The 22,494-nt window shown below is 64.5% G+C and overlaps 1 protein-coding gene across 3 annotated transcripts; it reads left to right on the plus strand.

The window, feature by feature from the left end:
- Window positions 1-3,000: 3,000 nt before the first annotated feature.
- TRMT61A (tRNA methyltransferase 61A) lies at window positions 3,001-13,111 on the plus strand. Of its 3 annotated transcripts, XM_029239356.1 has the most exons (5): window positions 3,008-3,087; window positions 3,699-3,952; window positions 4,037-4,112; window positions 6,588-6,854; window positions 8,780-13,111. In XM_029239356.1, exons 2-5 carry the CDS (start codon window positions 3,728-3,730, stop codon window positions 9,037-9,039), a joined length of 828 nt encoding a protein of 275 aa, XP_029095189.1. In that variant the 5' UTR covers window positions 3,008-3,087; window positions 3,699-3,727; the 3' UTR covers window positions 9,040-13,111. The 3 variants fall into 3 exon arrangements, with proteins under 3 accessions (XP_029095188.1, XP_029095189.1, XP_029095187.1); XM_029239355.1 differs by having other exon boundaries at window positions 3,001-3,087; window positions 3,753-4,112; XM_029239354.1 differs by having other exon boundaries at window positions 3,699-4,112.
- The last annotated feature ends 9,383 nt before the right edge of the window (window positions 13,112-22,494 follow it).

Consider the following 22,494-nt stretch of genomic DNA (forward strand, 5'->3'; position numbering starts at 1 on the left):
CTGCTCCCCTTTCTCTCCACAAGCAAGGTTCACACTGGAGAGGTGAAGTCCAGAGGCTTGGGGTCTTGCGCAGGGTCAGGCCCTAGGGATGCTCCTGCCTGGGGCTCCAGCAATCCTCAGCCTTTGGAGATGAGTGTTTTGTCCTAGTTTTGCAGACGAGCAAAGGGAAGATCAGAAGGTGCGTGATGGGGGACCGGGTTGGAGGTCTGGCAGTCCCTCAGCGGTCCTGGAGTGACTGGCCCTGTGCTAACCTGAACTGGGGCCCACCCTGAGGACCCCCGGCTGGCCAAGCCTGGGCTGGACTCAGTCTGATAGTGCACGTGGTCAGCAGCTGTGATGGGGGAAGTGGGGAGAGGGCCTTTGAGGCCTTTAGACCCAAAAGTCAGGGCGAGGCCCCCCACCAGGCAGGGGCTGCTTGGGAGCCTGGGTGGTCCCAAGCAGGGGAGCAGGAAGGGGGCCAGGAGGGTACCGGCCTCCACCTCAGCAGGAAGAACACTGCCCCCAGCTACACTTGCCCTCGTCTGTGGACCCTCCACTCTCCTTAGGGCCCACAGGAGCCGGTTTGGCCACGTCTGGGCAAGAAGCTGGGTGACATCACCAGGCCCATTTATGGTCCAGGTTTCTTGGAAATCACACCTGGTTATACATTAACCACCTGGCCCTGGAGGGGGTGGGGAGCCTCAAAGGAGTCCCTGGCCTTTCATCCACAGAACATGACCCTGCTCAGCAGGGCAGGCACAGAGCTGGGCAGGTGGAGGTGAGCCAGGTCGGAGGGCAGGGCCAGGATCCAAGCAGGGGACGCGAGGCCGTCCTCAGAGTCTGCTCAGAGTGCAGCCAGGGTGGGCATTGCTTCCTCCTGGTGCCCTGTCCCTGAGCTCCGCAAAACCCAAAGGGGAAGTTAGTTAGGATCAGAAAAGGAGCGGGGGCTGCCTTGTGGTCACAGAGCATGCTGGTGCAGGAGACTGAGCTGGTCAGGGAAGAGGAGACCTTGGGTCACGTGATCCCTGCCTGAGACGAGAGCAGAGCAGCCTCCCCCTGTGGGCATCCTCAGGGTCTCCCTTTCCTCCAGGGCCTACTTCCTGCCAGTTTCCAGCTTTCTTCAAATCTGCCACTAGTTCTCTGAAGCCAAGTTTACTGGCTTTAAATCCCAATCCCACTTTGGCCACGTTGGCTGTGTGATCTTACGCAAGTTACTTGACCTCCCTGAGGCTCAGTTTCCCCGTCTGTAAAGTGGTGGTCCCTCTCTCACAGGACTGTGGGGAAGACGCAATGGGATGGCACTTAGCTGGGCTCATACAGTATCAGTTCTTTTTAGGGGGAGCCCCAATATATAATATATAAACTCTGCCCTGGGCCAAGTACCCACCTGACCTGGCTAATCAGTTGGTACTTGAGGACTTACTGGTGGGGCAGGCTCAGAGGGACAGCCCTGGGAAGGCTGCTTGGAGGAGGGGGCAACGGAGGAGCTGGCCAGCCGGTCACAGAGAGGCGAGTGGGAAGTTGGGAGTCCTAATTTAGGCTCTTAGTAGGCACTCAGCCGCTGAGCAGCTGCAATCCTGGGGAAAAGGAACCCCCATGAGAAGTGGAAAGTTGAGATCTCCCAGGAGAGCAATTAGGGGGTGATTCAGGCTGGTGCAAAGTCACCTGGAACAAAGGTTGGTGAGCCGTGGATGGAGCTGGGTTATCTCAGTGTCGAGAGCAAGAGGCAAGGGGACAGTGATACAGCCACACAGGCAGCTGGTGGCCAGAGCACTGGGCCCACAGGGACAAGAACCCACAGAGAATGGGAGGCCACCAAAGGCCCCTCACCTTCTTCCTCTGGGGCTCCAAGACCCAGGCCCAGTCAGGGCAGGGGCATGGAGGGGCTGAAGCTAGGCACCTGGGTCTCCATCATGGGCGCTGTGGTCCACAGACACCCTCGCCAGTCCTGGCCCCAGAGGAGGGAGAGTTCAGAGTGCCTCACAGGTTGGCAGGGCTCTGGGAAGGGACTGGCTCTTAAGGGCCTGGCTACTCCCATTTGCCCAGGATGGAGCAGCCTGGGCCTGGTAAGTGTGGCCTAGAGTCATTGCTAGCTGGCCCTGGGTTAGGGCTCAGGCCTCAGGGTGGCTGGGTGGGCTGGGGTCTCTATCCCTCTCCAGTCCCCCAGGCTAACAGGATAAGCCCTGGCCCACAGGGACCTGTGTGCTGGAGGAAAATAGTCCATGTCCCCTGTCCCCCTCCCCCGCACACACTCTCCAGAGGAACCGGTTCTGAATCAGCTCTGCTGAGACAGAGCAGAGCTGCTGCTTCCCTTTTCTGCCCCCGTCCTCCAGCTGCCCCTCCCCCTGTCCCCTGCTCAGGCCACTGGCCCTGTCCTCACTGACCGACCCCAAAGGGAGCACAGTTCACCCAATGCTCATTGCACCTTGGGTTCCAGGAGGGGACACAGGACCCCCTCCCTCCTTGAAGCAGCTCCTGCACTCCGGAGACTGTGCCCCTGAAGAGGAGGCAGGCCAAGAAGAGGCAAGGCCTGGGCTAAGGCCACTTCTGCAGACCCTTCCAGGCCACCATCTCCTGCTCCTCTGGTTGACCCTAGCCAAAGCCTTCTGGGTCGACCCTCTCATCGGCGATTCCATTTTCTGGAATTTATCCTGGGGCCCGTCAGAGGTGTTCCCAGAGCGGTTTGCAGTGACAAAATGTCCATGGCAAAGTGTCCTCGTAGGGGACTGCGCAGCTCGCCTGGGCGGCCCTTCCGGGGACTCCGGGGCTGTCAAAAGCCTGCGGAACGGGGCCCTGCCCTGTTCCCAGCCTTTATCAACAGCGCCCGTAGGAAGAGTCTGGAAGGACTGCAGCAGCTCGGCGGCGGGACAGCGGGACTTTCAGTTTGTTTTTTGCACAAGTAGATATAAAGCAGAGAGTCCGAGCACGAGGCGCGCTCCGGTGGCCGAGAGGGACGGCCCGTGGTTCCCGGGAGCCCGCGCGCGAGGGGCGGTGCGCCATGACGTCATCGGCGGGCGCCGCGCCCCAGGCCGGAGCCGGAAGTGCTGTGGCAGTGGCGCGGGGCCACGTGCGGACCCTCCGGGAGTCGGAGCCCGACGAGCGTCGCCGGTGAGACTCCGCAGGGCCAGGGTGGCAGTGCGCGCGGGGGGGAGGGTGTCGCCCTGCACTTCCCTGCAGCCTCTCATGGCCGCCCCCAGCCCTGTGCCAGCCTGGCCTGAACCTCCCCCTGCCTCTACACAGGCCAGGCCAGTGTTTCTGTTTACTGCCCCCTGCACGTCCCCAACCTCTGCTTGCGAGCCCTTACATCTGTATCCCCCTGCCACTTGTCTGCCCAGGAGCCCGCCATAGGGGAAACTGGGGAGGGGGTGGTTCTGCCTGGCCTGGAGGTGACCTCACGGGCCATTTGCAGCTCTCCCCTAGGTAGTCGCTCTCTCATCCTACAGCTGGAGAATGGGAACCAAGCTCCTGGAGAAGGGTGATAAGAGAGAGGGTCAGACCCTTACTTTGTGGGAATCCTTGGGCCCCTCCTCTGCCAGTGTAGGGCCTCAGTTTCTCCATCTGTGATTTGGGCTGATGGCTTTTTTCTTAAGACCACACCAAGAAGGGCTTCAAATGTCAGGCCAGGGTGCAGTCCTAATGGACAGTGCCAGGGACTGAGCCAGCTACTCCACCCCCATTGCTCAGGATCTGGGCCTCACGGCCTTCTCTCTTGGCCCCAGGTGCATATCCTGCCTCCTGGCCCCCTTACATGTTCATGCCGACACACCTCCCAGGTCCCTGGCACCTGCCAGACAGCAACACCATGAGCTTCGTGGCGTATGAGGAGCTGATCAAAGAGGGCGACACAGCCATCCTGTCACTGGGCCATGGTGCGATGGTGGCAGTGCGTGTGCAGCGTGGGGCCCAGACCCAGACCCGGCACGGCGTCCTTCGGCATTCAGTAGACCTCATTGGCCGCCCCTTCGGCTCCAAGGTGACCTGCGGCCGAGGTGGCTGGGTATATGTGCTGCACCCCACACCTGAGCTCTGGACACTGAACCTGCCACACCGCACCCAGATCCTCTACTCCACCGACATTGCCCTGCTCACCATGATGCTGGAGCTTCGGCCAGGCTCTGTGGTCTGTGAATCGGGTGAGTTCTTCAGGTTGCCTCAGTTCATGAAGGTGGAGGTCAGACCCACTGTCCAGCCAGCCTCCAGCCTGCCCTTCCTGAACACAGGCATTATTACTCAACTTCTGTTTTAACAGGGTCTTTCTGGGGGTGCTGACCGCAGGGAGTGAGGGCAGAAGCAAGGAAGCCGGTTAGGAGACTGGTGCTGTACTCTGTGTGAGAGTTGATGGGACTGGACCAAGGCTAGCCCGCTGGAGGAGCTGGTGCCCAGGGGGGATCCTGCTTGTCTAGGTGGGGTGGGGGGTGTGAGCGCTGCTCGGCGCTGACCGAGGGCAGAGGGTGCCTGCTGCGAATGGGAGCCCCAAGCCCAGGGCTGAGAGTGCCCCTTCCTGGAGGGAGGCCAGGGCAGCTTCAGGGTGCTCACTGTGGGCGAGGAGCCGGCCCCGTGCTCATCCCAGGCCAGCACCATCGTCACTGAGCCCAGAGCCTGGAGTGCAGGTGGAAGTGCCTGAAGGCAGCTGTTCCCAGCCTCTGCACATGTGTGCGCCCGCGTACACACACACACACACACACACACACACACACACACACACGCAGGTGCTGGGGATTGAAGCATGCAACCTAGCCAAGAGCAGCCCAGGCCCAGGTGTGCCTAGATTTCCAGCATGTTTTTCGTGGGCCGGGCATCTGGGTTCCAAAGTCACGAAGAGTTTCCCAGTAGCGCTGCTGCCAACATTTGGAGGCTTCAAGCCATCTGCATCCCTCTCTTTGTCCACATGGAGGGCCTCAGTTTCTCCATGTGGACAATTGGAGGGTTCTTTTTGCCCAGCCAAGCACTTTGAAATGGGGAGAGTCAGATGCAGAGCCCGGGCAGTGAGTGGGCCAGAGAGTGGGTGGGGCCTGGGCAGAGGCTGACTGCTAAGCACCAGGGCAGCTGGGGGGGTGGACGGGATTCGGGGCCAGCTCATCCCCTGCTTCCCCCTGTGCATCCACAGCCAGGGCCTCGCTCCACTCAGCTGAAAAGTGCTGTCGGTGAGCATGCTTCTGGGCTCCTCTGATGTGCCAGCTTCCCTTCCAGGAACCGTGGCTACAGCCGTGACCAGACAGACCAAGTTTCTGCTTCTCAAAGGGGACAGACAGGAAGCCCACTGTGACCGTTCCGGTGTTGTTGATTGCTGGGGGGCTTGGGAAACAGGGCTGCGTGTTTGAGGGTGACTCAGAGAGGGGTCTCTCCAGCTAGGGGTGTCAGGGAAGACCTCTCTGAGGAGGGAGCAGTGAGTTGAATGTGGTTGAATATGATGGGAAGGCGGTACCAAGAGCCAAAGGGGAGGGTCACCCCAGGGAGAGCCTTGCAGAGACCCTGCACGAGGGGCCATCAAGGAGACCAGCGTGGCAGGAGCAGGGATGAGGTCAGGGAGGAAGTGGGTGCTGCTCGGGAGTCACGAGGAGTCCGACTCCGCCGTGCGTGGAAAGGGCAGAGGCCTGGTCTGACCGCGGGGAGAGAGAATCTGCGGCTGTGTTGAGGTGGACTGGAGGCGGGGGTCAGGGGCTGTTACGGGGAGCTGGGAGGGGGGCCCGGGTGGGCACGGCAGGCAGGTGGGGAGAAGGGCTCCCAGAGAGATGGGGGAAGAGGTGCAGGAGTTACCTGTGGGGAATGGGAGGGCTCCTCCGAGGCATCTGGCTGGGCAGTCATGTCACCAGCTGGTTCGGGAGGCTTGGCAGGGAGTGGATTTGGGCTGGATCGGCTCCAGCTCTGCACCTGTAAATGCTGGGCGCTGTTTGCGGTCGCGGGGGAGGTGATCGGTGTGCAGTGGGCGCCCGGGCGTCTTCGTGAGACCTGGCGCCTGGAGCAGCGAGGTGGGGGACGGTCACGGGGGGTGACCGGAGGACGCAGGCCCGGCCGGACGCTGCAGGACAGGAAGGCTGGCAGAGGGGCAGCCGTGAAGGAAGCTGAGAAGTGGCCCGTGAGGCTGGGGGGAAACTGAGAGACGATGACGTGGGGGGCACATTGGTCACCGTGTCTCTGGTCATGCAAGGTGAGGGCAGAGCTGCACCCCGTGTGGTGGGAGCGGATCGGGGGAGAGCAGGAAGATGGACTGACCTGAGTCCCTCGGGGAGCTTGGGCCCAGCCACCACGTGGGACGATTCCAGTCCCCTTGATCTGCTCCGCACAGAGCCTGCAGGGCCACGGGCCAGTCCCGGCCCCTCTCGGGACCCGTCTTCAGGGCTCCAGGTCTGTGCAGCAGAGTCTCTCCAGAGCTGGGGGTGGTCAGGGCTGCCACCCTCCCCGCTGGACCCACGGCGGACATCGATGATCAGTCAGCTCCCTCCTCTCCCCCCGCCACACACGCAGCCTCCGTGTCCCAGGACCCCTCGGGGAGCTCCAGACTGGTGCCTGCTGGTAACCCGGGGTCGGCTGACCTCGTGGGCCCTTGATGGGTCCCTCATAGTGAGGGTGGGCTCGTTTCCCGTCTGACACCCGTCCCGTCCCGCTAGGCACCGGCAGTGGCTCCGTGTCGCACGCCATCATCCGTACCATCGCACCCACGGGCCACCTGCACACGGTCGAGTTCCACCAGCAGCGGGCGGAGAAGGCTCGGGAGGAGTTCCAGGAGCACGGCGTGGGCCGATGGGTGACCGTGCGCACCCAGGACGTGTGCCGCAGCGGCTTCGGCGTGAGCCGCGAGGCGGACGCTGTCTTCCTGGACATCCCCTCGCCTTGGGAGGCCGTGGGCCATGCCTGGGACGCCCTGAAGGTTGAAGGTGAGCGGGGGCGGGGTGGGGGGTGGTCTGGGAGGGGTGTGGCCAGGCCGGGCCACTTTCGGCCTGAGTGGGGGTGGGTCAGGGCAGCGGGGGAGTCATGGGGAGGTCGCCCAGGGAGAGGGTGAGGGTGAGAGGGGTCAGGGCTGGGGAGAGTGGGGCTCCACCTGGCCTCCTGCCCCTTGGCCTGGCCCCTCTCCCACCCCAAGGTGGGAGGTGTCTCGGGTCCCTGGGGAATGTGGCATCCCTGCCTGAGTGAGAGGCGGGGCCTGCACCCCTGGGCTTGCCAGAGGTCAGAGGGCAGCCCCTCACCCCCGCCAGTGCCTGCAGAGTCTCCCTTCCCCACCCGCCGCCACAGCCAGGCTAATGCGCCCCTTTTAGGGAAGATGCTGGGTGCAGAGGCTGGAAGGTCGGCTCCGAGCCAGGAAAGTGCTGGCGAGGCCCTGGGTTTTTCCCTTTTCTGGAGAAGTTGTTGGCTCAGGCAGCCGGGCCGTCCTCCTGCCCACTGAGCAGTGCAGCACGAGGGGGCGGGAGAGGCAGGCTGGGGCGCCCCAGGGAAGGCCTGCCCCTTGGAAAGACAGACGCCAAGGCGGCCATAGGGTCCCAGTGGGGCCCCTGCCTGCTGGCTCAAGCTCAGCCCTGGACTCCTGTGTCCTGGTCTCTGCTGAGGGGGCCTGGGGCTGGGGAGAGGGGCAGCGCCGGCTTCCCCACACCTCTGCCCGCTCCGGCTTTGCCCCCTGGACACCTGCAGGTCCTCGCTGCTCCAGGGACACCAGCGGGCCCAGGCCTCGGTCCCCAAGGCCGCAGCCGGTCGCACAGCCGTGGCTGAGCCCAGGCAGTCCCTGCCCTGGGCTCCCTCCTGCCGAGGGAGCCATGCTGTGTGTTGTCCCGTCCCCTCCGCCCCGCTAAGCCCCGTTCTCTGGATCTGCTTGTTCTGGCCCAGAGGCTCCCGACTTCCTCGTGGGTCTGGCGTTTCTCCAGCTTGGCCCGGCGAGGTGCGGCCCCGGGCTCTCTGGGCCTCTGGCTGACCAGCAGGCTCAGGCCCCAGTTCCTCGGCTGTGTGCACAGGGGTTGTGTCCCCTCTTGGGGGTGACCCTGTGCCCTCTGGGTTCACGTCAACCTCACGCTTTGCCTCCAAGCCCAGGCCTCCCAGCTGACCACCTGGGGGTCTGTGTCCCACGTGTGGCTGAGGTGACCAGGCCTCAGGGACCTCTAGGGGCTGGCCAGGGCCATGTCCCTTCCCCTAGCCAGCCTGCCGGATGTGTGGGCGAGCCCTGGTGGGAGGCGGCAGGAAGGGGCTGCGGCTCCCGCCCCCTCTCCCTCACCCTTGGTCCGTGGGGCTCCGCTCAGAGTGGGCACCTCGTGTTCCCAGGAGCGGGCGACAGCCTGTAATTTCCTGTGACAGCCGCAACCCCCGCCCCCGGGGCTGCTCTGTATGGTTGAAGCTGTTCAGGCCCAGCACTCTGGCAGCTGCCTTGCCAAGGCTCCGCACTGGCCCCGGCCCTCAGCTGCCTGGTGGGAATCAGGGTTGGCGGTGCCCTCTGGAAGCCCAGGGAGATCAGGGTGGTGGGCTGGGCCCATGGCGGCAGTGAGAGGGCTTTGTTCGGGCGGGCCCTGCCCTGTGGCTGCAGAAGAGCTTTTGACCCCGGGCCCTGGCCCGGCTCCTCTACTCTGGGGCCGCAGCTCTTCGTGGCCAGAGGGCTTGGTGGGGGCTTCATGGCCTCGGACCCCAGGGCAGGGGTCGGGGCGTCCACCCTCCTCAGCTCTCACAGTGGGGTCTCGCAGTGCCCACTCCCGAAGGGACTGGGGGTGCATTGCCTCTGCCCTGCAGTCCCAGGCCGCAGACGCCCGGGCCAGAGGAGCTGCCAGGCGGGCGGGGCTCTGGGGGCGGCCCCTGCCCTCTGACCCCGTGTCCTCCTCCCGCGCAGGCGGGCGCTTCTGCTCCTTCTCCCCGTGCATCGAGCAGGTGCAGCGCACGTGCCAGGCGCTGGCGGCCTGTGGCTTCTCGGAGCTCAGCACCCTGGAGGTGTTGCCCCAGGTCTACAACGTGCGCACCATCAGCCTGCCCGCGCCCGACCTGGGGGCCAGTCCGGGCCCCGATGCCGGCCCCTTCCGCAGCGGCATGCCCATGAAGGAGACCGTGGGCCACACCGGCTACCTGACCTTCGCCACCAAGACCCCGGGCTAGTGAGCCGCCCGCAGGAGCTCCAGGGAGCTGGGAGCACCGCGGGGCCGGACAGGGAGGCGAAGCTCGGCCAGAGGCTGCCTTATATGGTCGGCGGGTGCCCGCCGGGGCCTGTGTTTACAAACCCACGGACGCGGGGTGGGGCGGGGCCGGGGGCCTCCCGGGCGGCTGAGTGGGGCTGCCACGGTGGAGCAGCGTCCGGCCCCCGGGGAGGGAGGCCTCCCGCCCACGTCACCGCCGTGGTCAGCGTCCCTGTCCTGCTGCTCTTTGTTGCCACTCACCGTCTCCACTGCCGTAGGCTCTCCTGGATGTTGAGGCCCGAGAGTGCAGGTGGCGGGGTGCAGGTCTGACCCTTCCCAGGTGGCCCCAAACGAGGAGGGAGGAAACGGGGGTTGCAAAGACCCGGAGAAGGAGGGCCAGGGACCCCCACGGTCCAGCTGCCCGGCATCTGAGGCGACCCCGCTGTGTGGCCTCAGGTCTGACCCCACCCCTCTGGGCAGTGCACAGGCCGCGTGGGCATGTCCCCAGATTCCCGCTGGCGAAGGGCCAGGGCAGCCCCGCTGATTCGCTCCTGCCTCCGGGAAGTACCTCTGCGGCCCTGGCCCAGCCAGAGCCCTCTTGTGTCAATGCGTGCGAACGCGCAGCGTCATGTAGGGAAGAGCTGGGCAGGGCGGGAACGTGCTTCCGGTGGCTGGCCAGTCAGGTCGGAGCCACTCGGTGCCCCTGCCGCTCACAGGAGCCGCAGGGATGTGGGGATGGGGGCGTGCACCCAGGACGGAGGGGGCGACGCCAACCCTGCCCTGGCCTGCTCTCCAGCTCTGGTGCACGGCTGGCATCCCTCCCGCCCTGCTGCTCGAAGAGCCTGGGTGCCTGCCCTTGGCCTCAGCCAGCCGTCAGGAGACTCGGTGACCCCAGGTCGGCACGAGAGCCCCAGGGTACCGGGCTGGCCTGAGGCTGGTCCCCGACCACCCCTGGCAGAGAAATAAAACACTGTTGCCCCTGCTGTGCTGACTGGTCCACCCTGGTGCCCCACGAGGCCAGACCTCCACTCCCCACACCAGCATCCAGGCTGGACCTCCCTGCACGTGGCCCCCCGGCCCCTGCTCCTTCCTCTCCCAGGGCAGACACCACAGGGGCTCTGGACTCCAGGACAATGGCCTGGGACATGGTGGACAAAGGGGCAAGTGTGTGGCCACCCCCACCCAGCTACAGAAAGGGCCACTTGTTCCTGGGAAGGGTGGGGGCGGGGGAGGGAGAGAGTCCCTGGCTCTATGTGTGTGTGTGTGTGTGTGTGCGTGTGTGTGTGTTTCCTTCTGTCCATGTCCGGCTGGGCCTTCCGTCCACAGCCCGACCTGGGCACCTGGGTTGCCTCTTTTGTTGCCGGAAGGGCCCAGAACTCAAGAAGGGCCTCCCAGGCCTGCTGTCCTGGCCCCAGGCCACCACCCAGGCTTTGGGGGTCCTTGGAGGGATACCAAGTGAGGTGGGCCTACAAGAGGACCAGTCTCCTGGTGGTAGCATCACAGGGCCAGGGGCGCCTTCTGTCTTCTGGTAAGACCTGTGTCCCCTCAGAGACCCTAGGGTCCCTAGAAGCCCTTGCCCTACTCCAGGGGTCATGTCCCCCCTTCAAGGACCTGTCCTGACCTCTGACCAAATGCCTAGTCTGGGGCCAGAGGAGGGACCTGGGCTTTCCTTGGCCTTCAGGAAAGGCCTGTGAGGTGTCTGATGTAGGGCATAGGCCTCCTCTGCAGGCCTGGCTCTGCCTGTTCTCCAGGCGGGGCTTCGGCTGGCAGGCTAGACTGTGGCCCTGGGTGAGTCACTGGAGCCCGCACTTGGGTCTGTGTGAGCTGGAAGGGAAAGCCCAGGTTGGATGAAGGGCAGAGGGCCACCAGGGTAGGGGTCAGGAGACCTGGATCCCTGTCCACGCTTGCAGTTGCACGCACAGAGCTGCTCTCAAGTATGGGGCCCTCCAGCCCCTTGACTGTCTGCCAGGCCCTGCACACGAGCCCCCAGGGCTCCACTGGGCCTCTATCCCATGCTGGGGGCCTCAGCCTGGAGCCCCACCTGGCCGCAAGCCAGCAGTGAACTCCTGCGCATCCTTCAAAGCCCCTCAAGTGTCTCTCAGTGCTTCCCACCCCCCCACACCGAGGCAAGAGCGTCTTGCTCAATCACGTCTTCTGCTCCCACACATCCCATGCTGGTGATCACCCCTGTAGGGTTGCCCCTAGCCTGGGAGCCCCTTCAGGCAGACAACAGAAGCCAAGCGGCCTCACAAACTCTGCAGATGGGGAGCTTGACGCCCGGAGAGTCAGGGCCAGGGTCTGTGGTGAGTGACCGATCAGCAGGTCACTTGGTCACCTCCTCGAGGCAGGAGCCTAGGGCTGGTCACAGGACAAGGATTCACCCGGAAAGTCCCCGTCCAGACCCAGACTCCCACCTCTGGCCTTCAGTTTTTCCTCGGAAATTCCTGCGCCTGCCCAGCCCTGGTCTGAGTGGCTGAGGCGTGACACATCAACTCCCTCCGCTGCAGTCCCCCGCTCCCAGGTCTGAGCCCAGGAAGCAGATGGCCACTCAGACTCACTCACCTGCCCTGAGGGCCCTGGGCCAGGAGCCCACCTCCGGGCCAGGATCAGGGCCTGCCTCTGGGGCTGTCTCCAGCCGCCTCCCCCCCGGAAGCCCCCCGGGCTTTGCCCCCGCAGCCCCAGTGTGAGCTGCTCCTGTCCTCCCTGTGCTTCACCGTCACCTGCCTTGGAGGGGCTCGTGCCCTGCGCCCAACCTGGGGCAGTGTGGGCTGGGGGCTCGGGGTGGTTGTTGGATGGGTGTTGGTTGGTTCAAGGGATGCCAGGCCCCTGGAGGCTGTACCCTGTCTAGCAGAGGGCAACAAGAAAGGTCATCTGCATGAGGACAAGTCGGGATGGGCTTCCCCACATCTGCCCCCCTCAACCCTGAAGTCTGCAGGAAGGCCCCCCCGTCCCGTCCCCTTCTCTCTGCCTCCATGGCCTCTGTTCTCCCAGGGCTGCCGGCTCTCCGGCCTCTAGTCTGCGTGCTGGAGGGAGGGTGGGCTGCGTGGGACCCTTGCCCAGGGAGATGATGCAGCTCCTACCCCGTCCCAGCCCACTGCACAGGGAGAGAAACAGGCCCAGCAGAGATGAGGCAGATCCAGGCCTCCTCCACCCGCCCACCCAGGACCTCCCATATCTGACACTCTCCCACCCATGTGGTTGTCTAGGGAGGCCAAAGGAGACTTGCTGCTGCAGTCATGGAAGGCTCCTTGGAAGAGGCGATGGTGTGCAGGGTGTGGGGGGGCTGGTGGAAATTGGAGGTGGGTGAGCTGGAGGCCTCCCCAGGGGGCAGCAGGAGGCCCCAGGCAGGACAGCTTCCTGCAGGCCCAGGAGGATGAAAGGGAAAGCGTCAGGAGAGGCTGCTTTGGAGCCCCAGGCTGGTAGTGCCTGCCGTGTGCAAGGCTGCTCTGAGTACAGGCCAGTCACGGGACCCAGTGCTCTGCTCTGTGCGGGGGCTCTCGGGCTCGCGTGCCAGCCTGGGGGTGTCCCTGCCTCCTAGTGGGGCTCAGGTGAGTGTCCCTGGGTTGGCCCTGCTGGAGGTCTGGGCTCCCGATGCCCCGAGGAGGGAGCGTGCAGATGGGGGCCCAATCCTTAGGTCGGTCCTCTTCACCAACCTCGGGCGCTCTCATGCAGCAAATGGGGGTCGAGCATGTGCCGGCACCCCGCTGGTGCTGAGGACCCAGACCTTCAGGGCAGCCTGGCCTGCCCTTGAGGGCTCCCAGGAGGCACAGACTGCAGGTGAGATGTGCACGGCTGGAGCAAAGCAGGGAAGGGGGTGGGGTGGGACAGGAAGGCCTCACCAGGACGTGGCCTCTGCGGTCACGGGGGAACACGGAGTTTGGACTGGGCCTGGCAGTCAGCCTGTCCTCAACAGGGATAACCAGACCCTGCTCTGCCCTCGGGAGGATGCACTTAAGGGCTCAGGCGCCGGGTCTGCCGGGGTCACATCCTCCCTCTGGCGCCACGTTGGCGAGTCCCTCCCTCCTTCGTGCAGAGGTGAGCACAGTGCCTGCCCAGTGGGGGATGGGGGTGGGGGAAGCTGCCACCGTGAGGTTAAGTGTCGTGTGAACGTTTGGACTGTCGGTGTCCACAGAATGTCTCAATGATCATTAGCGCTAGTGGGAAACACCGCCCTTTCCAGGAAGACCCCTGGCCTTTCAGATTCCGAGGCCGGAATTTGGGGGCCACTTATGAATCTGAGGAATGTCCTCTGTACTTTGTGACACTTGAATAGCTTTTTGCACCTTCAGGGGCACTTGAATAGTTCATCAGAAGACTTGACATTGAGACTTTTCGGGAAAATCCAGGTCATCCAGTCACTGTACTTGTAGTTAGTTGTATAATGAAACTAAAAACTGAGGACGTTGGGCTGTGCACAGGCAGATGGCACTCACCTGGGCTCCACAGTTTTTGTGGTAGGTGTAGTAGTTAGCTGTCACCACAGACGTGCAGCATAACAAATAATCCCCCCCCCCCAATACTCAGAGTCTTAAAGCAGCAGCCAGTTCCTCTGTTGGGTCTGTAGCTTGACTGCTCTTGGCTGACCTCTGCCAGGCTCGTCCATGTGTGGGGGCTGAGCTGATGTAAACTCTGCTCTGTTCCACCCTTTCCTCCTGGGACCGTGGCTCTTATCACGTCCTGTGGCTCAGGCGCAGTAGGGGCGAGCCTGGTCAAGCAGGCGCTTTTCAAGCCTTTGGTCACATGGCCTAACCTCAGATCCTGGTGGAGAGAGAGACCCTGTGATTTTAGGGGAGGAGCTGCAGGGCTGCTGGCACAGGGCATGGGGGCTGGGGCTTGCAGGTCCTCAGCCAGCGGGGTTGAGACAGCCAGGCTCGCCAGCCTTTCTTGCCCTCGTGTGTGTGTGTGTGTGTGTGTGTGTGTGTGTGTGTGTGTGTGGACAGCCAGGCTCGCCAGCCTTTCTTGCCCTCGTGTGTGTGTGTGTGTGTGTGTGTGTGTGTGTGTGTGTGTGTGTGTCTGTCTGTCTGGGCCCGGCTGCAGGATGAGGGCATTTCCTCGTGTGTGTGTGTGTGTGTGTGTGTGTCTGGGCCCGGCCGCAGGATGAGGGCATTTCCTCGTGTGTGTGTGTGTGTGTCTGTCTGTCTGTCCGGCCCGGCCACAGGATGAGGGCATTTCCGTGTGTGTGAGTGTGTCTGTCTGGGCCCAGCCGCAGGATGAGGGCATTTCTGTGTGTGTGTGTGTGTGTGTGTGTGTGTGTGTGTGTGTGTGTCTGGGCCCGGTCGCAGGATGAGGGCGTTTCAAAGTCAGCCTGCCTCCGAAGCAGCAGTGTTGGCGGGAGGGAATAACTCCACTCCCACCAGGCTGAGAATAGCTCAGAATTGGGTCACGCTCCCCAAGAGCTCCGGTCACAGCCTCCAGCCTTTGAGGATAATCAGCTTTCTCCCCGACATCGACATCTGTCCCTTCAAAGAGGAGGGCAGGCTGGGTGCGGGCACATTCTTAGAAGGAGCGGAGGGGATTGGACGGGGCAGGGAGTCTGTTAGTGGCTGGCCCCTTCCTTCCCTCCCCCGCTTCCCTTGCTGACCCCGCTCCATTCATGTCCCTTGCCTGGCAGGCCACTTCCACCCTTCCTGCCCACCCTGCCACTTCCCCCACTCCCCGGGGCCCATCAGCCCCTGCCAAGGGCCAGATGATGTGAGAAAGCTCTGAGGGTGCCCCCACCCTCCTGCCCTGACTCCTTCCTGGGCTCTCTTTCCTTCTGTCCTGGGTAAAGGTGATGGTGGGGAGTGCGCGACCCCCCTCTCCAAGGATGCAGGAGGCTCAGGTCTCTCCAGCCTTCAGGCTCTGACATCCTGCTCCCCACGTGGGCCCAACGTGGAGTGCAGCCCCTTGGCCCGCCAGAGGAACTGGAATCCCTCAAACTGCTCTTTTCTTTCGTAAAACAAAACCACGCCTTGATGAACCTAAGCAGCGCAGTAACAACTATGGAAGCTTCCAGCACCAGCTTCCTGGCTCTTTTCGAGGCTGCGCTGTTGTCAACAAGAGCTTAGTTTTCCCTCCCTTTGGTTGGATTGTTTGTGCCGACGCCCCAGGCCCTTCTGGGATCACTGTGTCTCCCAGTGGCTCCATCGCAGAGGCCCCTGGGCTCCCAGATTGAGAGCAGCAGGGGACAACAAGGCAACGCAGTGCGGGCGCTTCTTTTGGTTCTGATTCGAACAAACCAAATGTTTTATTTTACAAAATAAGACAGCTGGGCCATTTGAAGGCCGAGTGGATGTTTCATGGGTTTAGGAATGACAGCTTTTTTCGGTGTGCTAACGATACTATGAAATGATAGGGTGGCTGCCATCTGCCTCAAAATAACCTGGGTGGGGGGAGGGGGAGGGAGATCCGAAACCCTGGTCCCCTGGGACCAGGAAGCCTTTGGGATTCTCTCTACTTTCACCTTTCTTTGACGTTTTCCATGATACAGAGTTTTGTTCTGTTTTGTTTTGTTTTAAAGGAGAAATGCTCCAGGCCACTTAACCATTTCTTTGCTCTTGACTCCCCAGCCCTGGAGGAGGTCAACCAGATCAGTGCCCAGGGTCACTAGCCCCAGCCTCCCCTCCCAGGGCCACCAGGCTTCTCCTACATCGAGAGCGGTGGTGTGTCCCTTGGGTTCTCCAGCACTGGGGGCAGGGGCAGCAGCTCACGCGCTGTGGGGCAGGAGAGAGACACAGAGGGTTGGTCCCCGGCAGGGGCAACGGTGAGCCGTCCACTCTCTGCTCCCCTCAGCGTGGATCCAGTGGCCACAGACCCAGGAGCCAGCTTGCTGTGGTGGAGCCTGGGCCTTGGGAGCAGCTCCCAGCCTTGCAGGGTGGGAGGGGGAGGGCTGCAGGACGCCCTCACCTCCTGCCTCGGAGGGGGTGCTGCCCGCTCCAGGAGACGGCCGCTCTTCTGGCCTCTCCAGCTCCAGACAGCCACCCTGTGTTGGCTTCCAGACCCTCCCTGTAGCCCTGTACCCCCTTTGTCCACCCTGCTGCCACCAATAGGCCTGACCTCATGCCATGCCCCCAGAAGGTAGCTAAGGGATTCATTCGATTGCAGTGTAATTCCCATACAAGGATGGACCCGTTTAACAGTCCAGCTCCAGGAGTGCTGGACCCACGTATGCACCCCTGGACCCCCGCTGTCCCTCCCTAGTCTGTCTCCGCGCCTATCCCAGACGGACACTCGGCTGCCTTCTGTCACTGTCATTACATTTGCCGAGAAAATGAATCTAAACGGGCGAGTGAACCAGGGGGTGGGACAAGGTCTGAACACAGCCTTTTTCCGTGGTGTCAGGGAGCACTGACAGGGCCAGCAGCGGACACACGGCTCCGCAGGACCCAGGTTGCTGGGCACGCCGATGGGAAGGCTCTGAGCCGCTGGACACACTCAGGTGAGCAAGGCCCGCGCCTGCGGAGGCGAGGGCCCTGCCGAGGAATGCGGGTGGCCGCCTGTGGGGCGGGGGCTGCGGGGGCTGCGGGGGCGACAGACAGAGGCTTGTTGCTAAGCTACAGCCACAATGGACATTCCGGGCACCAGGCAACTGGGACAGAGACCGTTCGGCGGGAGGAGGACAGGGGGCCCAGGCCACCCCCACCCCCAGCTCTGCTGTCCCCCAGGACGTGAGGCACACGCTGCCTGGCCCCTCGGGGCCTCCGACACCCAGGCCCACTAGCCGGGCACCCAGTGGGGAGGGTGGCCAGCGCGGGCTTCTGCAGCTCAGGCTGACCCAGCCCTCCGTGCCGGCCACCTCCTCTGGGCCTCTGTCTCCTCTGCCTGTGCTTCCTGGCCGGTCCCCCCAAGGCTCAAGTGCAGGCTCTCACGGAGTCCCGGGCAGAGCTCAGAGGTTTTGGGGGGCCTTCCCCCCCCAGCCCTTAGGCTCGGCACCTCCGCTTTTGGCCACACCTGGCCGGGGCTGGCTCTGCTGGTGGCCACGCCCGGCAGGGCCCCAGGCCCCCGGCGGCTGGCCCCGGTGTCCAGCGCGGCCTCTGTTTGTCTGGGACAAGACAAGGGGTAGGTCGGCTCCCTTTGGGCTCCACTTCCTCCCTCCGTGGAGAGACTGCTAAGGAGCTCTGGGCCCAGGGCCACCAGCTGGTGCCCAGCGGCGGGGGCTCGGCGGCCCTTTCCACCCCTCTGATGGTCATCAAGCTCCCAGTCCGGCCATCGGGCCTTGGCCCTCGCAGTTCCCGCATCCAGCGGCCCAGAGCCCCCTCCACCAGGGCAGCCGAGCCGCCAGGTCCCCTGCAGCCCCGAGAGGCAGACATCCCAGGAGCCCACGCAGGCCTGTCTCCCACTGCACAGTGCCAGGGCCCCAGATGAACTGCACAGTCCTAGCGGGCCCGACCGTGTCCAAGCTCTGCGGCCACAGCTATGGCATCGGAGCCCACCAGGCACCGTATCTGCACTTTCTCAGCTTTTGTCTCTGTCCTCTGCTACCCTGTCTTTGCTGACCCCACCACCGGGCCGGCCCCCTGGCCCCTGCCCGAGGAGGTGCCCAGTGCAGTCTGGAGGGGGGTGACTCACCCTCACTGTGGACGCTTGGCAGAAGGGTGAGAGTTTCTCCCAGCCCCACCGGCTGGGGGCTGGGTGGTTTGGGGCAAAAGACTTGCCCTCTCTGAGCCTCAGCCCCCCACCCCCTGTGGAACACGGTACACCCAGGAGCTCCCTGGCTGGGCTTAGGCGGTTTCCCGCATGGGGATGTGCCCAGGCCTGCAAGCCCCTCACCCCACCACACACACATGCACAGAGATGAATGCACAGGTGCACGTGCTAGGCGTCGTGGGATCCAGGGAGATGGTAGTTTCAGAGCCCCCCCCCATGCCCAAGCCCACCCCAGGGTGCTTCCTTATGCCGGACTCATGGTTCCCCTCCCCCTCCTGCAGCCCTCATCCTTGAAGCTTGCCTGCCTGTCCTGTGACCCAGACAGACAGCTGGACACAGACCCTCCCACACCAGGCCAAGACCCGCGCCCCCCCACCAAGAGCTGCCTGGGCCCAGCAAGGCGTCTGGGGTGGAGTCTGCACCTCAACAGGTGCTGCCACTTATCAGGAGCAAAGCCAGGGGAGGAGGCCACGCCCTCCCTTCCCCACTCCGTCCACTTCCCAGGGAGGCGGCCTGGGCGGCTCCGAGGCCGAGCAGGGGCCCCTCGGGGTCTCTTCTAGGCCAGAGCTGAGGACAAAGAGGCAGCTGGCAGCAGGGCGGGTTGGGGGCCTCGGCCTTTGTGAGCACAGAGCCCCTCCTGGTGACCTCACCGCAGCCCAGAGAAGGGCCCTTTCTTCCCAAGGCGGCCGTTGGGAATCTGCCTGGGGACAAAGCGGCTGCCCGGCAGGGGACCAGTGAGGGGCTGGCCCCCCCCATGGCATAAATTAGGGGGGCTGAAGTGGGGGAGGGGAGGGCAGGGCGGCTGCAGCTGGTGCCTGGAGGAAGGCGCGCACAGACGGCCACCGAACCCCCCCACACACCGGTGCACGAGCTGCCCCCCTCCGAGGCTCATTCATTCATCTCTACTCCTTCATTCATTCCACACATGGCCACTGGGCACTGACCCTGGGGATGCAGAAGAGCATCCGGAGGAGGAAGGAGTGAATGGACGGGTGATGGCTGGGGCTCCCAGTCTGGAGGGGGAATTGGGACAGCCAGTCACCATGGTCCCCAGGCTCCAGGGCTGAGCAGGGAGCTAGTCCATCCAAGCAGGTGCTCGGGACACCCACAGCTGCATGTCTGTCCCTGTGGGAAAACCAAGGCCCAGCAGGTGGCCGGGCCTGAGGTCACAGAGCAGCCTCTCAGCCTGGCCAGCTCCCCAGGTGAGGTCAGGAAGACATCTGGTTTTCAATGAGATCAGTGGTGTCGGGTGACATCCGCCCCCTGTGGGGCCCAGGGCTCCACAAGCATCCTCACTGCCTTGCTGGCCCGCGGCCCTCCCTCTTCAGGGCACCTCCCCTGCACCAGAGATGACCCCTGGGTGAGGCCTTGCTGGGTCAGGTGGCTTAGGGTGGCCGGTGGTGGCAGGGCATGTCGACGTCACAGATAGTGCCCGGCCGGCACAGGTCACCCAGAGCGCCCCTTGGGCTGTCCCATGGATGCCCCAGATCTCCTCTGTGGCCTGCTGAGCCCCACTGGGCATCGGAGACACCTGCCCCCATCCCCGAGGCTCTGAGTGCACCAGGGGCCCAGGCCGGGTGGGCTTCCTGCAGGCGGAGGCAACAGGGCAGATGGCCCTGAGTGTCAGGCCGGGTCCAGGAGGCATGCACAGGAGACCTGGTACTGTTAGCAGGGCTATGTCAGACCCAGGGGGTCTCCTTCAAAGAGTGACAGCCCTCCCCACCTCCCCCACCAGCCATGAGTAGGATCTGGCCCTGCGTCCTGTCCACACTGAGCACAGAGGCCGAGAGGGTGTCTGAGCGTGTGGAGGGCACCAGCTCCGGGTTCCGTCCCCAGGGCTCCTGGCCCCCCCTCTCACCCAGATGCTGTCCTGACTTGGGGGACTTGGCCTGAGTTGTTTGGTTGGGGTCCGAGAACTTCGGGGCTTGCAGTCACTCCAGCAGCACAGAGAGCTCTGAGATTCCTGGTCCGGAAACTCCCAAAGCCTTTTTGCAACCACTGGGGCCAGAGCCCAGCAGGAGACAGGGAGGAAACTTACGCAACTGAGCACAGACTGGGTGCTGGACATTTCTGTCCTCCCATCACCCCCATTTATGGATGAAGAAACTGAGTCTCTGTGGCTGGGGAGGAGACCAGGAGGAGGCCTGAGGCTTCCAGGACACTGAGCCCCCAAAGGCTGGGGCGCAGCCTGCAGGAGCCCCTCACCGCCTCCCTGGAACAGAGAGCTAGCAGGGCGGGGGCGGGGTGTAAGTAGGCCAGCGCTCTGTGCAGCGTTGCTATGGCGCCGCCGTTGCTGCTGTGCAGGCTTCCTTCTGGGCCCTGTTCCCAGGACACCTCGAGCTAGCTGCCAGGCGTCCCTCTCCAGCCCGGCCAGGCCCCATCGCCACTCAGGGGCTGCTCCCAGTCTCCGAGCCCTCCTCTACCCCCGGGCCCCCTGCCCGCCCGCAGGCTGCCGGGGAACGGGGGGAGCCGTGGCAGAGCGTCTGTTCCACCTCGTCACACACACAGCACACACGCGCAGCCACACGAGGCACTCGGTAAAGGTGAAGCTGCAGGAGCTCCGCCTCACAGTGGGAGGTGGGCTGCAGTGCAGAGCTTCGGCTCCAAGACGCCCCCGGACTCCGAGGGGCTGCGAAGCCCGGAGCTGGGCCTCAGCGGCCTTGGCGAGGGGCCTCCTCTAGCCTGGCTGCCCTGCTCAAGGAGCGGGGAGGGGAGGGGCTCTTTGGGCCTAAGGGTCAGACTGAGCCGAGCAGCAGCGCGTTGGCTCGGGCTGCCTCTGGGCCCCGCTGGGCTTCCTCCACACACCACGGCGGCTGCCGTGCCCACCCCGGGCCCCGTGTGTGCCTCGCTGGACTCAGCCCCGCGATGAAGTGGCTTTCACCGCCCGCTGCACAGGCAGGGGCCCAGGAAGGCCCTGGTGGGCAGCCGCCATGGCCGGAGCCCCGCCCGCCTCCCTCCCGACCGCCTCCCTCCCGACGTCAGCTGACGTCAAGGCGTCGGTGAGGGGGCTGACCCCAGGGTCCCGGAAGCCCAGACGGCAAGGACCCCAGCGAGGGCGGGCGGGGAGGGGGCACGGGAGAAGAGTTCCCTGGGGAGGCCAGGTGGGAGGCCGGGAGGACTCCCAGGCCGCCCTTCAGGGTCACAGCTGGGCCCTGTGAGCTCCCCCCTCCCAGTCTGACGCCAGGGGTCCTCACGCCCGCCCGCTGTCTGTGCAGGCGCTGGCTCCTCGCCAACAGGAGGGCCTGCGTCCTTCCGACCTGCGTCCCGCGGTGGCGGTGGCCCCGTGGGCACCCGCGTCCTTGGGGTGAGCGCTTTGTCTCTTAGAATCCCAAGGGCCCGGGGAAAGGCCCTGAGCTGTTAGCAGCGGGGGCCCTTCAGCACAAAGGCCTTCGGGCCCAGGAGGCCGAGGCTCTCCGGTGGGGATCCTACCTCTGCGCCCCTTGCGGCCTCCCCAGCCCAGCGGCCAGCAGCGCGTGAAGCTGTGTGAGGCGCTCAGGGAGTGCTCGAAAGTTAGAGCTGGCTCAGGGCAGAGGAGAGGGGCTCTTGAGAGGCCCCCAAAAGCTTCCTTGGGCAGGGGCGTGGTGGAGGGGCAGCAGGGGGAGAGGGGGCTTCGTGGAGGGGCGAGTGGGTGGGCCGGAGCTGGGAGCATGCTGGGGGTCCTGAGGGAGAAAGGGCAGGAGGCGTCTGACATCAGGGGCAGGGGGCGGGGGAGAGGATCTTGCTCCTGGCGCTGAGGTGACAGTGGCACAGAGGCTTGCCTTGGGCACAGGCCAGGCTGGAGGCCGGGAGGGACCCCTGCACCCTGGGCCACCCACCAGGCCCCATGGCTGGAGCTGCTGCGGTCGCCCTCACACCTGCCCTGCCTTGCTGCTGCAGGTGGCATGCGGCCAGAGGCCTGCTTCACACGGGGGCAGAGGCCTTTGCCTGGCGCACGTCACCTGAGCTGCCCTGGTTGCTGCCAACACAGGCCCTGGGAGGCCTGCAGGGGGGAACGGAGGCCTGGAGAAGGACAGGGCTCCTTGAGCCCCGGGAGCACCGGGGGAAGGCCCAGGCAGGGCGAAGACCAGCCCTCCCTTCCCACTGCCCACAGCAGTGTTTCCTGACCCCGAGGGCCCAGACTCCCCGCCCGGGCTCGCCCACCTGCTACTGATTTCCGGTTCCTCCCTTCTCTTCGGTTTCCACTGACTTCCCCGGCCCTCCTGCCCTAGACCTCAAAACACAGGAGACCCAGTGGGGCCCGGGAACAGAGGATGGGGCTAGGATCAGCCAGTTCGGCGGAGGGGGGGTGGGTATCTGTCCCAGGCCAGAGCGCCTTGGGGCCCGGAGGGTCAGCACACGGGGCAGGGGGCAGGATGTGGCATTTGGCTTGGACGTGAAGGTTGAGCTCAACTGCCCAGGAGGGAGGGACCAGCCTGTGTAGAGATGGGGGCGGACTGCAGGGCTGCCTTGCCTGCCAGGCCACCCAGCTCCACCCTGATGGTGCGATGCCATATGAGCTGTGGGCAGGTGGGCCGACCCGGCCTGAGACGGTCCTGCTGGACCCCCAACTCCGAGGGGTGAGTCAGAAGCGAGATCCACAGGCCTCCACAAGGACCCATCAGAGCGCGTGGTCGCGGTGTGATGGGTCATGGAACCCAGCACAAGCACCACGCACAGCTCGGGGGCAGAAGCCGCAGCCAAGCGGCGCCGCGGCCACCTGTCCAGCATCCCGAGGGCAGCTGCGCAGCCGGCACTCCTGCCCGCTGCCTGCTGCTCCCTCCACCCGGGCGGGTCCTGGGCTCCGTGAAACTGGGCCGCGGGCGCCGCCTGGCGG

This window comes from Monodon monoceros, unplaced genomic scaffold (assembly GCF_005190385.1).
Source record: "Monodon monoceros isolate NGI ecotype Baffin Bay Population unplaced genomic scaffold, NGI_Narwhal_1 Super_Scaffold_21, whole genome shotgun sequence".
Lineage (NCBI taxonomy): Eukaryota > Metazoa > Chordata > Mammalia > Artiodactyla > Monodontidae > Monodon > Monodon monoceros.

What these genes read in the sequence shown, in the direction of transcription:
- TRMT61A (XM_029239354.1), top strand. Translation starts at nt 3,728, where the DNA reads ATGTTCATGCCGACACACCTCCCAGGTCCCTGGCACCTGCCAGACAGC. An exon ending in CTCTGTGGTCTGTGAATCGG is followed by an intron (nt 4,113 to 6,587) that starts GTGAGTTCTTCA and finishes CCGTCCCGCTAG; the next exon opens with GCACCGGCAGTGGCTCCGTG. An exon ending in GGACGCCCTGAAGGTTGAAG is followed by an intron (nt 6,855 to 8,779) that starts GTGAGCGGGGGC and finishes CCTCCCGCGCAG; the next exon opens with GCGGGCGCTTCTGCTCCTTC.